The sequence below is a fragment of the Bubalus kerabau genome, chromosome 6, assembly GCF_029407905.1.
Source record: "Bubalus kerabau isolate K-KA32 ecotype Philippines breed swamp buffalo chromosome 6, PCC_UOA_SB_1v2, whole genome shotgun sequence".
Lineage (NCBI taxonomy): Eukaryota > Metazoa > Chordata > Mammalia > Artiodactyla > Bovidae > Bubalus > Bubalus kerabau.
The window spans coordinates 51099520-51118284 of record NC_073629.1 but is presented as its reverse complement, the minus strand read 5'-3'; the positions used below and the strand labels follow the sequence as shown (position 1 = coordinate 51118284).

The 18765-nt window shown below is 35.3% G+C and overlaps 1 protein-coding gene across 23 annotated transcripts in view; it reads left to right on the top strand.

Moving 5' to 3' along the window:
• The window catches only part of CCDC18 (coiled-coil domain containing 18), a 216461-nt gene that overhangs the window by 88439 nt on the left and 109257 nt on the right, over positions 1–18765 (top strand). For 22 of the 23 annotated variants that reach the window (XM_055585113.1, XM_055585111.1, XM_055585115.1 and 19 more), the window contains 6 exons: positions 3366–3586; positions 4684–4794; positions 5266–5397; positions 10378–10512; positions 10682–10759; positions 13428–13544. In XM_055585113.1, coding sequence (XP_055441088.1) covers positions 3366–3586; positions 4684–4794; positions 5266–5397; positions 10378–10512; positions 10682–10759; positions 13428–13544 — 794 coding nt within the window. The remainder of the gene's footprint in view (positions 1–3365; positions 3587–4683; positions 4795–5265; positions 5398–10377; positions 10513–10681; positions 10760–13427; positions 13545–18765) is intronic. The other variant, XM_055585112.1, reaches the window with a different exon arrangement.

The following is an 18765-nucleotide window of genomic DNA, read 5'->3' as shown; positions in this document are numbered from 1 at the left end:
CCCTCAGTTTTTCCCAGCATCAGAGTCTTTTCCAATAAGTCAGCTCTTCACATCAGGTGGCCAAAGTATTGGAGCTTCAGCATCAGTCCTTCCAGTTAATATTCAGGGTTGATTTTCTTCAGGATTGACTGGTTTGATCTACTTGCAGTCCAAGAGACTCTCAAGAGTCTTCTCCAGCACCACAATGGAAAGCATCAATTCTGTGGTGCTCAGCCTTCAAATAGAAGGGGAAAAGGTGGAAGTAGTAACAGATTTCCTCTTTTTGGGCTCCAAAATCACTGTGGGTGGTGACTGCAGCCATGAAATCAGAAGATGATTGCCTCTTTGCTGGAAAGCAATGACAAACCTAGACAGAGCAGAGACTTTACTCTGCTGACAAAGGTCCGTGTAGTCAAGGCTATGGTCTTCCCAGTGGTCACATATGGTCATGAGAGCTGGACCATAAAGAAGGTAGAACACCAAAGAATTGATGCCTTTGAACTATGCTGGAGAAGACTCCTGATGAAAGTCCCTTGGACAGCAGGGAGATCAAACCAGTCAATTAAGGGAAATCAACCCTGAATATTCACTGGAAGGACTGATGCTGAAGCTGAAACTCCAATACTTTGGCCACCTGATGTGAAGAACTGACTCATTGGAAAAGACCCTGATGCTGGGAAAGATTGAAGGCAGAAGGAGGAAAGGGCGTCAGAGGATAAGATGGCTGGAAGGCGTCACTGATGCAATGAACATGAACTTGGGCAAACTCTGGGAGATGACGAGGGACAGGGAGGCCTGGTGTACTGCAGTCCATGGGGTTGTGAAGAGTCGGTCACAACTGGGTGACTGAACAATAACAATAACAGCCTTTATGGTCCATCTCACATCTGTACATGACTACTGTAAAAACCATAGCTTTGACTATATGGACCTTTGTTGGCAAAGTGATGTCTCTGCCTTTTAATATGCTATCTAGGTTTGCCATAGCTTTTCTTCCAAGGAGCAAGTGTCTTTTGATTTCATGTCTGTAGTCATTATCTGCAGTGATTTTGGAGACCAAGAAAATAAAGTCTATCACTGTTTCCATTGTTTCCCCATCTATTTGCCATGAAGTGATGGGACTGGTTGAAGTAGTTCAAGTGTGTTGAAGAGAAGAGATATTACTTTGCCAACAAAGGTTCGTCTAGTCAAAGCTATGGTTTTTCCATTAGTCATGTTTGGATGTGAGAGTTGGACTATAATGAAAGCTGAGCATTGAAGAATTGATGCTTTTGAACTGTGGTGTTGGAGAAGACTCTTGAGAGTCCCTTGGACTTCAAGAAGATCAAACCAGTCAATCCTAAAGGAAATCAGTCCTGAATATTCATTGGAAAGACTGATGCTGAAGCCTAAACTCCAATACTTTGGCCACCTAATGTGAAGAACTGACTCATTAGAAAAGACCCGCATGCTGGGAAAGATTGAAGGCAGGAGGAGAAGGGGATAACAGAGAATGAGATGGTTGGATGGCATCACCAACTTGATGTATGTGAGTTTGAGCAAGCTTCAGAAGTTGGTGATGGACAGGGAAGCCTGGCTTACTACAGTCCATGGGGTTGCAAAGAGTTGGACATGAGTGAGTAAACTGAATGGACTGGATGCCATGATCTTCATTTTTTGAATGTTGAGTTTTAAGCCAGCTTTTTCACTCTCGTTTATCACCTTCAATAGGCTCCTTAGTTCCTCTTCACTTTCTGCCATTAGAGAGTGGTATCATCGCATATCTAAGGTTATCGATATTTCTCCTGGCAACCTTGATTCCAGCCTGAGCTTCATCCAACCTGGCTTTTGCATCATGTACTCTGCATATAAGTTAAATAAGCAGAGTGACAACATAGAGCCTTGATGTATAGTTTCTTATAGTTCATAGTTTATTCAGAATTAAGATTTTTCCACTTGAAGTAAAATATAGAAACTTTATAAGACTATAGGTCTCTTTACCATTCCTATTTTATGTTGTAATTATCCAATGTATTATAGCAACATACGTTGAAAACCTCACTAGGCAATACTATTTTTTCTTTCCTCTGTTCATTATTCGATAGTTATCACTCTGGCTTTTTGTTGATTAGTGTTTGCCTGGGAAGACTTCTTCCATCCTTAAAAGGATGTATCTTTGAATATGAGTGTGTTTCTGATAGAAAACATATGATTGATTCTTTCTTTTGTAACTAGTCATTCTTTTACCCTTTTATTGGAATGTGTTGGTTACTTATATTTAATGTTATCATTGATCTTTTTGGGTTTAAATCTACTATCTTGTTATTTGTTTGCTTTTTATTCTCTTGGGTTTTGTTCATTTTTCTTGCCTTCCTTTGAATGAATTTTAGTATTTCATTTTTTTAATGCCTTCAATTAAGTAATTAATTATACCTCTTTTTTTTTAGTGGTTGCCCTAGGGGTTAATATATGTATCTTTAACCTGTCATATGCCACCTTCAAATACAATGGACTGCTAGCAGAAATGATGGTGGAGAAGATTAGATATCTTAAGTGATTAGAAGGAATACAGTCGAGAATGATGGAATCAGCAGAGGGAATTCTAATTAGAGGTTGTGATAATATATGTTATATATTCTCTAATATCAAAGAAGAATGGAGTCAATAATAGATTGTTTAGAAAGTGAATTATTAGGGATTTGGAGAATTGATGGCAAATGGTACTTATGCAACCCTTGAAGGCATAGTTTCTCTACTTGTTTACACATCTGTGTATTCTCATGCAGTCATCTACATTGTGCATCTACTTTAAAGCACCCCTGAAAGCTTGTTTACCTTTCAGTTGGCAATAGTGTATACCTTTATAAAGGAGAAAAGGTGTATTCCAACAACTACCTCTGATAACCCTCAGTAGTTTTAAAGAGCATTACTGAATTCTCATCATTTGGCTTGGAATATGAAGGATTCAGGGTTTTGGGGTTTTCAGTTTGCATCTGTATACAGTATATCAAAATGATCAAGTTATCCAAATAAATTTATGATAAATTTTGGTTTAAGGAGATAAGACAATGTTTTTATGTTTTGTTTTGTTTTCAAATAATGATTTATATTCAAACAGTGGGGTTTTTAAAGATGGAGAAGGGCTCTTTGTGGTACAAAAAGATCGTTCTTATGTTATGAAGTGATAGTCTAGAAAAGTGAATTGAGTCAGAACTTATTCCTACTTTATTTAATAATAGAAAGTACCTTGCTTACCATGTTTCTTCATTATATTTTCTTTAATTTATATTTCATCCACTTTAGTATTCTTTAGATCAGAAAGTAAATATGATTAAATCTTTCAACATTGAAATGAGTTTTTCTTTGAGTTTTATAGAGAACAGTTTTCCTTTTATGTTTATTAACAGAAAGTTTAAAAGATCAAAATCAGCATACTATGAACAAGCAATATGAAAGAGAAAGGCAAAGACTTACTTCTGGAATAGAAGAATTACGTGATAAGTTGATGCAAATAGAAGCTGAGAATTCTGATCTGAAGGTTAACATGGCACACAGAACTAGTCAGTTTCAACTCATTCAAGAGGAGCTGCTAGAGAAAGCTTCAAACTCTAGCAAACTTGAAAGTGAAGTAAGCTTGAATTAGTTATATGTACTAAATTTTGAGAGAAGAAAAAAGTGTTGTATGGTTTTGTAAAAATTGTTTGTGAAAGATGAGATTTATACACTTAAAAAAATGGTATCCCATAAGTTATAACTTCTTTTAAAATTATATTTGGAAACTTGGGTTTTAATATATGTTAAAAGTAGGAAAACAGTGGCTAAATTTGGTGAGACTTAAACTATACTCCTTTCTATTATTTCTTCCAAGTATAAGTTAATATGGCTAATACATATTTACAAGTAAAAAATTTGGATTATGTAATTGGAAAAAAAACAGGTAGAAATAGAGGATTTCGTATTTTAGCAAATAGTAGAACCACCTGGAAAGCTTGTTAAACATGCAGGCTTTGGGTCCTATTCCAGTGATTCTGATTCAGTAGGTATGGAGTAATGCTAAGGAATCTGCATTTTTAAACAGCTGCATGTAAATCTGATGCAGGTATCTTTGGATTATATCCTGAAAAGGGGATACTGTATGTTTTATGAATATCTGATCTTCATTTCCACTGAGGACAGAACAAGAATGCCTTATTAGGTAATTGTGTACTAGGACCACACGTGTATATGCTATAGTCACCCTTCAAATCACAGGTTGCTGCTCTTTGAGGGCACTTTTAAAATGTCTGATTTCTCATCTTAAAGTCTATAGCCAAGACTAGGGATAAGACCTGTGGGATAGGAACTTAGGTTAATTACAGAAAAGAGAGTCAGTTGATAATTACAGCCATCAGCTTACTTGGAAAAGTGTCAGGTACTAAGCTTAATAACTTTTTTTAAATTAAAATATTAGCACAGTCTTGTTGAAAATACAGAAAGGGACAAAAAAGAAAATAAAACATTGGTAATTCTACCAGTAGAAATACTGCTGTTAACATTTTATTGTACTAATTTCAGTCTTTAACAGCTACTTTTACAAAATGGGTTGGGTGTGGTCCTGTTTGAATATAGGGGTCTGAATTAATGGAATAGGATGTGTCATAGTCTGCTCTTCCCTTCACTGTTTTTCTTCTGAATTGTCATTTATTTTTTTTTAATAATTTTAAATTTATTTCAATGTGTTTTCAGATGACAAAGAAATGTTCTCAACTTTTAACTTTAGAGAAACAGCTAGAAGAAAAAATAGTTGCTTATTCCTCCATTGCTGCAAAAAATGCAGAACTGGAACAGGAACTTATGGTAAAAATTACCTTTTTTTTTGCTACAAATTTACTGTGTCTTTAAGGAACTTAATTTGTAACAACATGTTTATTTTAGTATAATTATTCTAAAATATACCATGTAGGAAAGTATAAATTTTATCAGATTCTTTCAGTTTTTAGTTCTGTATTTTTAAGTTAATATGGAAAGTTGTTATCTAAAGTTTCTTATTTTTATTTTAGTAGAATTGAAGGAACTGCTAATAGTTCTTTGATGTTTCACAAATTTTTAAATAGTTTGATCTTATTTTGATACAGTTTTTAAAATAACCACTTTGTCTTTTTTTATAACTATTGAAAACATTCTTAAAGCTTGACATTGACTATTGTGATTCTTTACAGAATAGAGTATAATAAATTTTATGCTTTACTAATATACTTTTTTTCTAATGTACTTTTATGAAAAACTAATACTTAATTATATTCTTTTAAAGTGTTTTTGTATTTCTAGGAAAAGAATGAAAAGATTAGGAGCCTGGAAACCAATATAAATACAGAGCATGAGAAAATTTGTTTAGCTTTTGAAAAGGCAAAGAAAATTCATCTTGACCAGCATAAAGAGATGGAAAAGCAGATTGAAAGAGTAAGATATTAATTATGTTTTTATAAGTAAATGTAATATATATTTAGAATATGAAATCTGAAAATCTTAAACATTACTAACTTAGCTTTTTTAATTTAAATATATTAGGAAACAAGACATAGAAAAGTTAGTAGTAAGTACTATAATTAGAATCCCATTACTTCTAGATCAGTTTACAATGCTTGCTCCTTTATTACTCCTGCCATTTGTTTCAGTCATTATTTTTTGACATTATCAAACTAGAGTGATTCTGTAACTCTTTTTCCACTAGAGATATCATTTGCCTGAAGATTGGTTGAGTAGAAGCTCTCTTGATCTTGGGTTAAAAGTGAAGAGCAAAAACAAAAGTAAAGGAGGAAGTGTGAGACTAGAAGTACAAGACTAAATAAAAGAGAGTTTGGATGGGTTTAATAGCAGAATGTATTGATATTTAACACACACAAATATAAGCTTATAATATAGAGCAATAGAAATTAATCTGAGCAACAGAGAAAAAGAAAATTTGGGAAAAAAACAAACACAGCCTTAGAGACCTGTTGAATAATATCAGAAGGTCTAACATTTATGTCACCAGAGTACCAAAGAGGAGAAGAATGAGACTGGTACAAAAAATATTTGAAGGAATAATGATTAAAATTTTGCCAACTTGTGAAGGAAATAAATTTATAAATTCAGTAAGCTTAAAGAGGATTTTTGTTGTTCAGTCACTCAGTCGTATCCGACTCTTTATGACCCCATGGATTGCAGCACACCAGGATTCCCTGTCCTTCTCTAGCTCCTGGTGTTTGCTCAAACTCATGTCCATTGAGTTGATGATGCCATCCAACCAACTCATCCTCTCTTGTCCCCTTTTCCTCCTGCTCTCAAGCTTTCCCAGCATCAGGGTCTTTTCCAGTGAGTCAACTCTGCATCAGGTGGCCAGAGTATTGGAGCTTCAGCTTCAGTCTTTCCAATGAATATTCAGGATTGGTTTCCTTTAGGATTGACTGGTTTGATCTCCTTGCTGTCCAAGGGACTCTCAAGAGTCTTCTCCAGAACCACAGTTCACCATCAGTTCTTCAGTGCTCAATCTTCTTTATGTTATGGTCCATCTCACATCATACATGATGACTATAAAAACCATAGCTTTGAGTATATGGACCTTAGTTGGCAAAGTGATGTCTCTGCTTTTTAATATGCTGTCCAGGTTGGTCATAGCTTTTCTTCCAAGGAGCAAGCATCTTTTAATTTCATGGCTGTAGTCACTGTCCGCAGTGATTTTGGAGCCCAAGAAAATAAAAGTCTGTTACTGTTTTCACTTTTCCCCCATCTATTTACCATGAAGTGATGGGACCGGAAGCAAAGAAAATAACTTCAAGACACATCAAAATGGTTGCTGAAAATCTTGAAATCAGTCAGAGATAAATAACGCATTGCATATAGAGGAACAAAGATTAAAATTACTGTAGACTTCTCATCAAAATAAAAAACTGTGAAGGTTAGAAGACTGAAGAACATATTTTTTTGACTGCTCAGAGAAAAATTGTCAACCTAGAATTTTATGTCCACCAATAATATTCTTTAGGAGCTTGAACCAGTCAATCCTAAAGGCAGTCAACCTTTAATATTGATTGGTAGGATTGATGCTGAAGCTGAAGCTCCAATACTTTGGCTATCTGATTCGAAGAGCCAACTCCTTGGAAAAGACTCTGATTCTGGGAAAGATTGAAGGCAAAAGTAGAAGTGGGTGGCAGAGGATCAGATGGTTAGATAGCATCACTAACTCAATGGACATGAATTTGAGCAAACTCTGGGAGATAGTGGAGGATTGAGAAGCCTGGCTTGCTGCAATCCATGGCATTACAAAGAGTTGAATACAATTTAGCAACTGAGAAACAACAATCCTGATGAGTGTGAGATGGCATTTCACTGTAATTTTGATTTGCATTTCCCTAATGATCAGTAATATTGAGAATCTTTTCATGTCTTTGTTAGCCAGTCATATATCTTTAGAGAAATGTGTATTCAGCTCCTATGCCCATTTTTTAAATTGGGTTGTATTTATACTGTTATTGAGTTTTAGGACTTCTCTATATATTCTTGATATTGATCCCTTATCAGGTATATGATTTGCAAATAGTCTCCCATTCTGTCGGTTTCCTTTTTACTCTACAGAGAGTCTTTGGATACACAGAATATTAGAATTTTCATGAATTCTAATTTGTCTATTTTTTATTTTGTTGCCTGCATCTTTGGTGTCATATTTAAGAAAATTTACTAAATCCAATGTCACGAAACTTTTGTTACAAGATTTCTTCCAAGACTTCTGGTTTTTAATGTCTGACATTTATGTCTTTTGTCCATTTTGAGTTAATTTTTATGTATGGTGTTAGGTAAGGGTCTAACTTCATTCTTTTGCATGTGGATGTCCAGTTTTATCTGTACCATTTGTTGGAAGAACTGTCCTTTTCCCCCACTGAATGATCTTGGCTCCCTTGTCAAAATCATTTGACCATATGTGTGAGTATTTATTTCTGGGCTCTTGATTCTATTCCATTGGTGTATATATTTGTCTTATGCCAATTCACACTGGTTTTGTTACTGTAGCTTTGTAATATTGATAGGTTTGAAGTCAGGAAGTGAGGATACTCCAGTTTTGTTCATTTTCAAGTTTGTTTTAGCTGTTCACGGTCCCTTGAGGTTTCATAAGAATTTTAAGATGGGGTTTTCTGTTTCAGCAAAAAAGGTCTTTGGGATTTTAAAAGAGATTATATTGTATTGAGTAATACTGACATTTTAACAGTATTAAATCTTCTAATCTGTGAACATGGAATATGTTTCTATTTATGTTTTCTTTGGGGCTTCCCTGGTGCCTCAAGTGGTTAAGAATCTGCCTGTAATGTGGGAGACTCAGGTTCGATCCCTGGGGTGGGAAGATCCCATGAAGAAGGGAATAGAAACCCACTCCAATACTCTTGCCTGGGAAATTCCATGGACAGAGGATCCTGGCAGACTACAGTCCGTGGAGTCACAAAGAGTCAGACACGACTGAGCAACTAACACTTTGACTTATGTTTTCTTTAATTCCTTTCATCAATGTTTTGTAATTTTCATTGTACAACTCTTTTACCTCCTTGGTTAATTCCTAATAATTTTTTTCTTTTTGATACTACTATAACAGAAATTGTTTTTGTAGTTTTCTTTTCAGATTGTTCATTGTTCATGTATAGAAATGCCCCTGTTTTCTCTGTGTTAAATTATATCCTCTGCTTTTCTGATTTTCATTTGAATCAATCAAATGGAATTATTTCATTTATCAGTTCTAGTAGATTTATTGTGTGAAATCTTTTTGTTTTTTTACAGTATATATAAGATTATATCATCTGCCAGCAGATAGTTTTACTTCTTTCTTTCCAATTTGTATGCCTTTTTTTTTCTTGCTCAATTCCTGTAGCTGGAACTTCCAAGACTGTTAAATAGAAGTGGTGAGAGGGCATCCCTTTCTTGTTCCTGAGCATAGAAGAAAAGCTTTCAGTCTTTCCTCATTGACTATGTTAGCTGTAGGTTTTTCATCTAAGGGTTTTATTTTGTGAAGGTAGTTTCCTTCTGTTCCTAATTGTTAAGTGTTTTTATCATGAGAGGTTATTGAATTTTGTCCTTCCTTCTGTAATACGCACCTTGGTCTGCTTGACAGTATCCAACGGGTCCCTTATGTTCTGTTCACTTCAGAGTTTTTTCTTTCTGTTCCTCTAATTTATGATGTGTTATTTATTTTCATTTGAGTGTTTCCATTTCACAGTTCTTTGGTTTTAATAATTTTTAGCTAACTTGTTGCTGCTCTGTTTTTATAGTGTATATGTATACATGTGATATATATCACATATGAATGATTTTTGTACATTTTATATAATATACACAAATATTCATATAAACATATCAGTTTATTCATGTTTTGCCTTCACAAAACTTTTAGATGTTTGATAACAACAGTCTATTAGTGGTGAAGTTATAAAGACAAACATTTCTAATGAAAGTATTAATTTTGATACCCTTTGTAAAGAAATACCTAATGAAGTTAGAAATGTGCATATCCTACAACCAGGAAGTCCACTTCTAGGTGGTATGTTCTAAAGAAACTCTAATACATGTACATAAAGAGATACATACAAAGATTGTTACTGTAACATTATCATTGTAGTGAAAAAGAATACTAACTATTCCCAAGCAGAAGAGTGAACAAGCTGTAGTTTGTTGTTATGATGGAATATTCTATTATTTGAACTAGGTCCGTATATGGATACACAGATAAATATTTAAAACAATATTATGCCTCCTGCATTGACAGGTGGGTTCTTTACCACTGAGCCACCAGGGAAGCCCTAAAAGAATATTAATATTAAGTGAAAGAAACTAGTTGCTGAAACTTGGAACTAGTGTTGATATTGTCTATGTGAATTTTCAAAACAGAAAATTACATTACGTTCATGGGTCTACATATGTAGTTAAAAGCATGGAAAACATGCATGAAGCTGAAACACACTAGAGAATGATACAAAACAATTTCAGTATAGTATTGGTGTGGGAGGAAAAGAATAAGACCTGGAATTGTGATTTTATTTCTTCTCTAAAAGGAGGGAAACTAAAGGAAATTTGGCAAAATGCAATCATCTATGTAATTTCAATAGTAATATAACATGTGAGTATATTATTTTTTGTGTACATTTGACTTGTGAACAATGTGAAAGTTAGGGGTGCCAATTCTTGCACAGTTGAAAATCCACGTATAACTTTATAGTCAGCCCTCTTATCCATGGTTCCTATCTGTGGATTCAAACAACCTCTGGTGGTATAGTACTGTAGTACACATTTATTGAAAAGAATCCATGTATAAGTGGACTCAGGCAGTTAAACCTGCTTTGTTGAAGAATGGACTGTATTTAAAATGTTTTAGATTTTTAAAAAGTTAACATGAAAATTAATAAACCCTGTTTCTGTTTTTAGCTTGAATCTCAACTAGACAAAAAAGAACAACAATTTAAAGAACAAGAAAAGACTATGTCTATGTTGCAGCAAGATATAATATGTAAACAACATCATCTTGAATCACTAGACAGACTCTTGACAGAAAGCAAAGGGGTAAAATCATCTTTATAAAAGTGCTCTTTAAAAGTTGATTAACATTTTAAGTTTATGTATTTTTAACATTCCTTTAATTCTAATCAAATCAATTTTTTAACAACTTGTTACTAATGCTGAAATACTTATACGCTTCCTTATTTTTTGCTACCAATCTGTATGTTTTTAGGAGATGGAAAAGGAAAATATGAAGAAAGATGAAGCTTTGAAAGCATTACAGAACCAAGTATCTGAAGAAACGATCAAGGCTAGTATGCTAATACTTAAAAAAACTTTTTTTCTTTTAATTTTTTTTATTAATAGAGACATTCCTGTGGCTTTTTAGTTTACTCTATAAATTGTAAAAATCTTTTACTTAAAAATGAATAAAGTAGTAAAAATTTTACCTAAATCAATGAACTTAGTTTCTTTAAGTAGTATATTTTTTCATTAAGAATTATGATCTTAATTAATTGATAGTTTATAGTTTATCTATAATATTATCTGTAAGATTATCACAACCTAGTTTATAGATTATCTAACCTCCTTTCTTTTTGCCTTAAGACTTGTTTTTTTTTTTTTAACCAAAAACTGTTTTGTTTTGTTTTTTAACTGTAGGTATTTACTAACATTGCCAGTAAAAATATTAACAAAGAAAGTGAAGAGAGATGAAATTACAAACAGTAGAGTTTTGCTTCTTTTTACTAGTTCTGCTATATGATTAAATAGGGAATAAATCCAGAATTTCTGAGTAAAATACAGTTTTGTTGCTATTAATAGTATATATATCCTTATGGTTAAAGGCATGGGCTTTGGGGCTAAACTAACTTGGGTTTCATTTCTGGCTTCAATGTGCTTACTGACTGACTGTAACCTTGACTTGGTTATTTAAACTCTCTGAACTTTAACTTCTTCATCTTTAAAATAGGAATAGCAATGCACTAGAAGAGGGTGGATTTGAGGATTAATTAAAATGAGGATATAAAATGCTTAGCACACACTAAGTTACTCAGAGTTTGCTAAGTAATTACTATATATCCAATGTTTTCTCCTCATTATTATTATTTCTTTTTGACTGTACTGTGCAGCTAATGGGATCTTAGTTCCCCCAGCAGAGATCAAACCCTGGCTCTTGGCAATGAAAGCACAGAGTCCCACCCACTGGACTTACAGGGAGTTCCCTTGACTCCTTATTTAAAGTTTACTGCCAGATCTCACCATTTTCAGGGCACAATTTTTCCTTTATAATTAATAAGCAGTATATGGGATGATTCTTGGAGGCCATGTTGAAAGCTGTGTTCCTCAACAAGCTTATAGTCAATAGTTTTTAAAATCCAGTGATGAATCTTGCCTGAATGAGTTTTTGCATTGCTAATTTTTATCAGGTGTGATATTCTGACAGATTTCTTTTTCCTGTGTGTAGAATTTGATACAAGTACCAATGCTCATTCTCATGCTTAAGAAAGAAAACTTATAAGTAGTTATGCCTTCATAAAACAATTTAAAAATTATTTTTAGGGAAGCAGTTTATTAACAAAGATAATTATTCAAAATTACAAACTTTTAAGCTGCTGTTATATTCACAAGCTATAGGGACAGGCTTTGGCAACTGTGTGTCTTTCAAGATCCTCCTTTTAGAAAGAATTGTAAGGATAATTTCATGATGTAGAATATTATCTGTAAGAGGGAGCAGTTTTCTATTTTTTCTTATTTTGCTGAAATTTCTTTCACACTTTCATGACTACTTACTAAAAGGCTATTAGCATTGAGGAGAAAAAAATCGCTCCCGAGAAACTCAGAATTACAATAATGAAAAGAAAGAATCAAGAGAAGAATGAATCTCATTAACAGATGGGGGACATGGAGTATATAGGCAAATTCTGTAAGAAATTTACTGAATTTGAGTTGCTCTTTGCTCATTTGCTGTTTAAGGTTACGGTAGCATGAAGCATTTACAGCTTTATGAACACTTGAACCAAGTTACATGGCTGCCTTTCTAAAAATGTTTTAACTAATTGAAAGGAAAAACAGCCCTCTCCTTCTTATTTTTTTTTCCTAGCTGACAAAAACATTTCATTTTCTTAGTGACTTCAGAATATTCACCCCATAGTATTTTTAGTACAATACACCAGTTTGTACTCACTTTATTATTTTTCTTGATCAAGGGAATTTAAGGAATAGGTTTAAATACTGCTTACCTTTTTAGAAACTGTTTTAGGGTGTCTGGCCTACAGGTCCTTGACACTTGGCCCCAGTCTATTTTGCCAGTCTCATCTCTCCAATACCCATCTCTTACAAATCCATGCTTTTGGTACCCTACTGCTGCTGCTGCTGCTGCTGCTACTGCTAAGTCCCTTCAGTCGTGTCTGACTCTGTGCAACCCCATAGACAGTAGCCCACCAGGCTCCCCCATCCCTGGGATTCTCCAGGCAAGAACACTGGAGTGGGTTGCCATTTCCTTCTCCAATGCATGAAAGTGGAAAGTGAAAGTGAAGTCGCTCAGTCGTGTCCAACTCTTAGTGACCCCATGGACTACAGCTTACCAGGCTCCTCTGTCCATGGGATTCTCCAGGCAAGAGTACTGGAGTGAGTTGCCAGTGTCTTCTCCATTGGTACCCTAAGCTCTTGCCAACTTCTTACTACTCATTTTCACAGTGCCTTGTCTCTGAATGTACTTCGCTCTTCCTAAATGCCCTTCCTCACTTGTTCATGGCTGTTTATTCTTGAGGACTCCAGTCTCTGGCTTCCTGGTTTGCAGTAATAATTAGTTTTCTAAATAAATCTCTTCTTTAATAGTGCTTTATATCTTAAGTTGGACTATATATTCATTGGTTGAAGTAGTAAGGTAACATTAGGAGATAACTGTAAAATTTTGAGCATATTATAAGCATTCATTAGTATTAGTTGATTTTTCTTTTTTCCTTTTGGCTGCTTAGGTCAGACAACTAGATTCAGCATTGGAAATTTGTAAGGAAGAACTTGCCTTGCATTTGAACCAATTGGAAGGAAATAAAGAAAAGTTTGAAAAACAGCTAAAGAAGAAATCTGAGGAGGTAAGTAAATTAACATTTCATCACATGTAGCTTCCCAGGTGGCAGTGGTAAAGAATCCACCAATACAGGAGACGAAGGAGACCTGGGTTCAGTCCCTGGGTCGGGAAGATTCCCTGGAGCAGGAAATGCCAATCCACTCCAGCATTCTTGCCTGGAAAATTCCATGGACAGAGGAACCTGGTGGGCTGTAGTCATTGGGGTCGCAAAGAGAAGAGTCAGACATTACTGAGTGACTGAACATATACACATATAGCTAGGTTTTAGAAAATATTATTTGATTCATAGTCCATCCATTCTGTTAGTAACAGGTGATGTTATAAAGATATTATACGAAATCAGTGGATATTCCCCAATCCATGCTAGCTGAATAAATAAATGGCCCCAGAGCATATTGATAGAAAGCCAGCTGAAAAAAGTACATTTTGATTATCTAGAACACAAAGCTAATAAATACACCTCTGAGTTTTTGCCTCAGGCAAATATTCTTTTACAGATTTTGAAATAAATACATTTATGATTAAAATAGTAGTGACTTTGGGGTCCCAAATTATTTTGAAAATATTTTAATTTTGTATTAGCTTACTTTAAAAGGTGATAAAGTATGTATTCATAGGGAATTACATTGTCAACATGATAGAAGAAAATAAACACAAAATAGATGAAAATAAGCCTAAACTATTTCTTCATAAAGCATTTATTCAGTAAAATAAATCCTTTTATTAATAAATACCTTTATTGAAGATGAACTTAAGTTTTGTAAAGTTGGCATTGTGTCAGTAACTTTCCTAGCTTTTATTTTTTAGTAATAATTTGCTTTTAAAGTAAAGTGGAAGTTAAAGGGTGGTAGAGTGATATGCCAATATAAATTTGATAGATATAGGTTCATTTTTGTGAATTAATATTTGGGTTTCAACTAAATATTTTTGGTACTTCAGTTCAGTTCAGTTGCTCAGTCATGTCCGACTCTTTGTGACCCCATGAACTGCAGCACGCCAGGCCTCCAAGTCCATCACTAACCCCTGGAGTTCACCCAAACCCACGTTCATCGAGTCGGTGAGGCCATCCAGCCATCTCATTCTCTGTCATCCCTTTCTCCTCCTGCCCTCAATCTTTCCCAGCATCAGGGTCTTTTCAGATGAGTCAGCTCTTCACATCAGGTGGCCAAAGTATTGGAGTTTCAGCTTCAACATCAGTCCTTCCAATGAACACCCAGAACTGATCCCTTTAGGATGGACTGGTTGGATCTCCTTGCAGTCCAAGAGACTCTCAAGAGTCTTCTCCAACACCACAGTTCAAAAGCATCAATTCTTCAGCGCTCAGCTTTCTTTAGAGTCCAACTCTCACATCCATACATGACCACTGGAAAAACCATAGCCTTGACTAGATGGACCTTTGTTGGCAAAGTAATGTCTCTGCTTTTTAATATGCTGTCTAGGTTGGTCATAACTTTCCTCCCAAGGAGTAAGCGTCTTTTAATTTAATGGCTGTGATCACCATCTGCAGTGATTTTGGAGCCCAGAAAAATAAAGTCAGCTACTGTTTCCACTGTTTCCCCATCTACTTGCCATGAAGTGATGAGACCGGATGCCATGATCTTAGTTTTCTGAATGTTGAGCTTTAAGCCAACTTTTTCACTCTCCTCTTTCACTTTCATCAAGAGGCTCTTTAGTTCTTCTTCACTTTCTGCCATCAGGGTGGTGTCATCTGCATATGTGAGGTTATAGATATTTCTCCCGGCAATCTTGATTCCAGCTTGTGTTTCTTCCAGTCCAGTGTTTCTCATGATGTACTCTGCATATAAGTTAAATAAGCAAGGTGAAAATATACAGCCTTGACGTACTTCTTTCCTGATTGGGAACCAGTCTGTTGTTGCATGTCTGGTTCTAACTGTTGCTTCCTGACCTGCATATAGATTTCTCAATAGGCAGGTCAGGTGGTCTGGTATTCCCATCTCTTGAAGAAGTTTCCACAGTTTATTGTGATCCACACAGTCAGAGGCTTTGGCACAGTCAATAAAGCAGAAATAGATGTTTTTCTGGAACTCTCTTGCTTTTTTGATGATCCAGCGGATGTTGGCAATTTGATCTCTGGTTCCTCTGCGTTTTCTAAAACCAGCTTGAACATCTGAAAATTCTCGGTTCACATGTTGCTGAAGTCTGGCTTGGAAAATTTTGAGCATTGCATTACTAGCATGTGAGATGAGTGCACTTGTGCGGTAGTTTGAGCATTCTTTGGCATTGCCTTTCTTTGGGATTGGAATGAAAACTGACCTTTTCCAGTCGTGTGGCCACTGCTGAGTTTTCCAAATTTGCTGGCATATTGAGTGCAGCACTTGCACAGCATCATCTTTCAGGATTTGAAAGAGCTCCACTGGAATTCCATCACCTCCACTAGCTTTGTTCATAGTGATGCTTTCTAAGGCCCACTTGACTTCACATTCCAGGATGTCTGGCTCTAGGTGAGTGATCACACCATCGTGATTATCTTGGTCGTGAAGATCTTTTTTGTACAGCTCTTCTGTGTATTCTTGCCACCTCTTCTTAATATCTTCTGCTTCTGTTAGGTCCATACCATTTCTGTCCTTTATCGAGCCCATCTTTGCATGAAATGTTCCCTTGGTATCTCTGATTTTCTTGAAGAGATCTCTAGTCTTTCCCATTCTGTTGTTTTCCTCTATTTCTTTGCATTGATCACTGAGGAAGGCTTTCTTATCTCTCCTTGCTATTCTTTGTAACTCTGCATTCAAATGGATATATCTTTCCTTTTCTCCTTTGCTTTTGGCTTCTCTTCTCTTCACAGCTATTTGTAAGGCCTCCTCAGACAGCCATTTTGCTTTTTTGCATTTCTTTTTCTTGGGGATGGTCTTGATTCCTGTCTCCTGTACAGTGTCACGAGCCTCCATCCATAGTTCATCAGGCACTCTGTCTATCAGATCTAGTCCCTTAAATCTATTTCTCACTTCCACTGTATAGTAATAAGGGATTTGATTTAGGTCATACCTGAATGGTCTAGTGGTTTTCTCCACTTTCTTCAATTTCAGTCTGAATTTGGCAATAAGGAGTTCGTGATCCGAGCCATAGTCAGCTCCCAGTCTTGTTTTTGCTGACTGTATAGAGCTTCCCCATCTTTGGCTGCAAAGAATATAGTCAGTCTGATTTCAATGTCAACCATCTGGTGATGTCCATGTGTAGAGTCTTCTCCTGTGTTGTTGGAAGAGGGTGTTTGCTATGACCAGTGTGTTCTCTTGACAGAACTCTATTAGCTTTTGCCCTGCTTCATTCTGTAGTCCAAGGCCAAATTTGCCTGTTACTCCATGTGTATCTTGACTTCCTACTTTTGCATTCCAGTCCCCTATAATGAAAAGGACATCTTTTTTGGGTGTTAGTTCTAGAAGGTATTGTAGGTCTTCATAGAACCATTCAACTTCAGCTTCTTCAGCGTTACTGGTCAGGGCGTAGATTTGGATTACCATGATATTGAATGGTTGGCCTTGGAAATGAACAGAGATCATTCTGTCATTTTTGAGATTGCATCCAAGTACTGCATTTCGGACTCTTCTGTTGACTATGATGGCTACTCCATTTCTTCTAAGGGATTCCTGCCCACAGTAGTAGATATAATGGTCATCTGAGTTAAATTCACCCATTCCAGTCCATCTTAGTTCACTGATTCCTAGAATGTTGATGTTCACTCTTGCCATCTCCTGTTTGACCACTTCCAATTTGCCTTGATTCATGGACCTAACATTCCAGGTTCCTATGCAATATTGGTCTTTACGGCATCGGACCCTGCTTCCATCACCAGTCCCTTTCACAACTGGGTGTTGTTTTTGCCTTGGCTCCATCCCTTAATTCTTTCTGGAGTTATTCCTCCACTGATCTCCAGTAGCATATTGGGCAACTACCTACCTGGGGAGTTCCTCTTTCAGTATCCTATCAATTTGCCTTTTCATACTGTTCATGGGATTCTCAAGGCAAGAATACTGAAGTGGTTTGCCATTTTCTTCTCCAGTGGACCACAGTCTGTCAGACCTTTCCACCATGACCCGGCCATCTTGGGTGGCCCAACATGGCATGGCTTAGTTTCATTGAGTTAGACAAGGCTGTGATCTGTGTGATCAGATAAGCTAGTTGTCTGTGATTTTAGTTTCAGTCTGTCTGCCCTCTGATCCCCTCTTACTTGAGTTTCTCTTACTTTGGACGTGGGGTTTCTCTTCACGGCTGCTCCAATACTTTGGTACTTCAGTATTTGTAATTGAAATTATTTTGCTAGTGGCTATGTTACTGAAATAAAATTTTTATTTGTCCTTATGTGGTATTAGTTTCTTAGTGTTTTGGTTAGGCCTTATCTTTTTTCTAATATTTTGTCTTCCTTTATTAACTGCTCCATTTTTTTCTTTGCATAAGAAAGTAAGTATAACAGGATGTTACAGTAAAGCAAAGAATAGTGTTTAAACTTATCTTGCAGGCAAGTCAGTTCTATATAAAATAAACTATAGCAGAGGTGTGATCTGTAGTTTTGTCAGGAGCCAACAGGAAAAACAAAACAGATGTTAATGATACATATTTACACTAATTAATTTTTTTCATACAGACAAAATTAAGATAGTTTAGCATTAAAAAGAATTATCATAATAATATTAGAAATTGCATAGTTGCCTGTTAGATCTAAAGTTCTCTAATTTTAGTAAAGAGTCATCATATAATGAAGTAGTTTGAAATTTAAGATCTTCTTGTTATAAACAAAGAATATTTGACTCAAGCTTTTAATGTTGCTGTTGAATGTTTGACTGCCAGATAATTAGAAAAAAGAACCAAATCAGAATTCTTCTCCACTATTTCTTAGGAGTTTAAAACTGCTTTCTTCTGGATTGGTATTTGTTAGAAAGATTGTTTGCCTCAAAGGAATGGGTTTAATTTCCTTCATTTAAAAAGTTATTACATAGGCAACAATAAGAAATCTGTTAAAGAAGATTTGCCTACAGTTCACTCTAATACTAATACTTTTCACTTTTCTATTTGCCTGAGTGTTTTTCTTGTTAATGAAATGGGGTTCTTTTTTTTCCCACCTTATTTTGTAAAATTTTATATTTGGTATTGCCCTTTAAATTAGGATTTTAAATGGTTGCATCTTTCAAAATCTGATTTATATATCATTTATTTAAACTTTCCCCTTACTTTAGGGAACAGGTGACAAATATTATAAAATACGTATTAAGTTA